The sequence below is a fragment of the Juglans regia genome, unplaced genomic scaffold (genome assembly GCF_001411555.2).
Source record: "Juglans regia cultivar Chandler unplaced genomic scaffold, Walnut 2.0 Scaffold_25685, whole genome shotgun sequence".
Taxonomy (NCBI): domain Eukaryota; kingdom Viridiplantae; phylum Streptophyta; class Magnoliopsida; order Fagales; family Juglandaceae; genus Juglans; species Juglans regia.
The window spans coordinates 6,471-8,268 of NW_023357120.1; the positions used below are offsets into that span (position 1 = coordinate 6,471).

Sequence of the window (1,798 nt, forward strand, 5' to 3'; positions counted from 1 at the left end):
CAAATTGCTGGATCCGAAATGGCCCCCTGAAGCTCTCGATCAATATCTTCTTCCCAGTGTAATTGAAGCTTTAATTCAAGCCCCTCAACCCTATTCTCAAGGGAAGCAATATGACGCACCGTATGCCCAAAAACCCTTTTGTTCCAAGCATGCAAAACAACTTTAGTCTGTTTTAGCTTCAAAATCAGATTCTGGATGGCTGAACCACCCGATCGAGATGCCCAAGCTTGCCGAACACAATCCAGAAAATTATGATGTTCCACCCACATCTGTTAGAACAGAAAAGGGGCTGGACCATAGGAGAAAAGGTCTTGCTTGAATTCAATACACATAGGAGCATGATCCGAAGCAGAACGTGGCAAGTAGGAATAAATAACATTAGGAAAAACTGAGAGGAAGGATACATCAAGCAACACACAGTCCAACCGTGCCCAAGAGCGAGCAAGGCCATGCTGACCATTACACCAAGAGAATGCAGTTCCCTGTGAAGCCATTTCAATCAAACCCCCCTGTTGAATCCAGTTATTAAAATCCTCCATAGCTCCAAGTGGTCGTGGCCTACCCCTATGCCACTCTGAGTCATTCCGAATTATGTTGAAATCCCCAACAAAAATACACGAGTCTAAGCCCACATACTGGGCACTGAGTTCATCCCACAATATGCGCCAATCATCCCTTGTGCATTTAGCGTAAATCACAGTTAATAAAAACTTCTCAAACCCTTCACCCACTCTGAGAGAAATGAATTGTTCTCCCATACGAATCAGATTCACCTTCATTGAGCCATCCCAGAAAATCCAAACTTTCCCCCCCTCAACCTCATTTGATAAGAAATTATCAAAATGTAGAGACAGTGCCAATCGCCTAGCAACTTCCAATTTTTGGAAAGGCTCCAAAAGGGCAACTATTTTCGGTTTCAACTTACCAATCAACTTTTTTAATCTAACTTTAGAAGTCCCAACACCCCTAATGTTCCATACAAAAATAGGTTCAATCATTGAGGAATGTTAGGGGCTCGAGCAAGGACCCGAGAAGAGCTTCTCATTTTAACAAAACTCTTTTTCTTGTACTTTCGTTTACCTTCGTTGGCCTCAGATTCAGTCATATACTATTTGTCCTACGGAAATACTTTAGGATGTAATTCTATCTCTGGCTCAGAGACAACAACCTCCAAAGTCAAGCTATCCTCAGCACATTCTGCTACTTGTTTCTCGGCATCTGCATCCTCCTCCTGATTCACACTCTGTTTCATCATGACAGTAGAATTAGACTCTTTTTCGAAGCCCATTTTCCCTGGTTCACGTTCTGTTTCATCATCCATAGGCAATATCACGGCATGTTCTGTAACACATATTTCATCATCATTTTCCTTTTCAACCTCATTTTCTAGAACTACCTGTTCCATAAGCAACGTATCAATCACAACTGCACTTGGCACCAAGTCAACAGGATCCTCATTCACAATTGCACCCGAAGTCTCCCCCTCAGGTTCCCCACCCTTCTGGTCCCCATTCTCTGTCTCACCTCGCTTCTGGTCCCCATACTCAAGTTCAGGCAAAGGATCAGTCACAACACTCGGAACTGTGACCTGAACCTCAACAGATTCCCCATTCGCACCCGTGTCTTTCAACTCTTGCCTCCCTACTTGAGACTTACCCAACTTCTCACTTTTCTCAGCTCGACATGTAAGTTTGTTATGTCCTTGCATCCTACACTTACAACAGTAGGCAGGGAGAGTCTCATAGACTAATTCTTGCTTCCTACTCGAAGGCAGGCCCGGAGCACCAATCTAGAAATG

The 1,798-nt window shown here is 43.8% G+C and overlaps 1 protein-coding gene across 1 annotated transcript; it reads right to left on the minus strand.

Annotated features, from left to right (window-relative positions):
- Window positions 1-272: 272 nt before the first annotated feature.
- LOC109012240 lies at window positions 273-998 on the minus strand. Its single transcript, XM_018993776.1, has one exon. It carries the CDS (start codon window positions 996-998, stop codon window positions 273-275), a length of 726 nt encoding a protein of 241 aa, XP_018849321.1.
- Window positions 999-1,798: the final 800 nt, after the last annotated feature.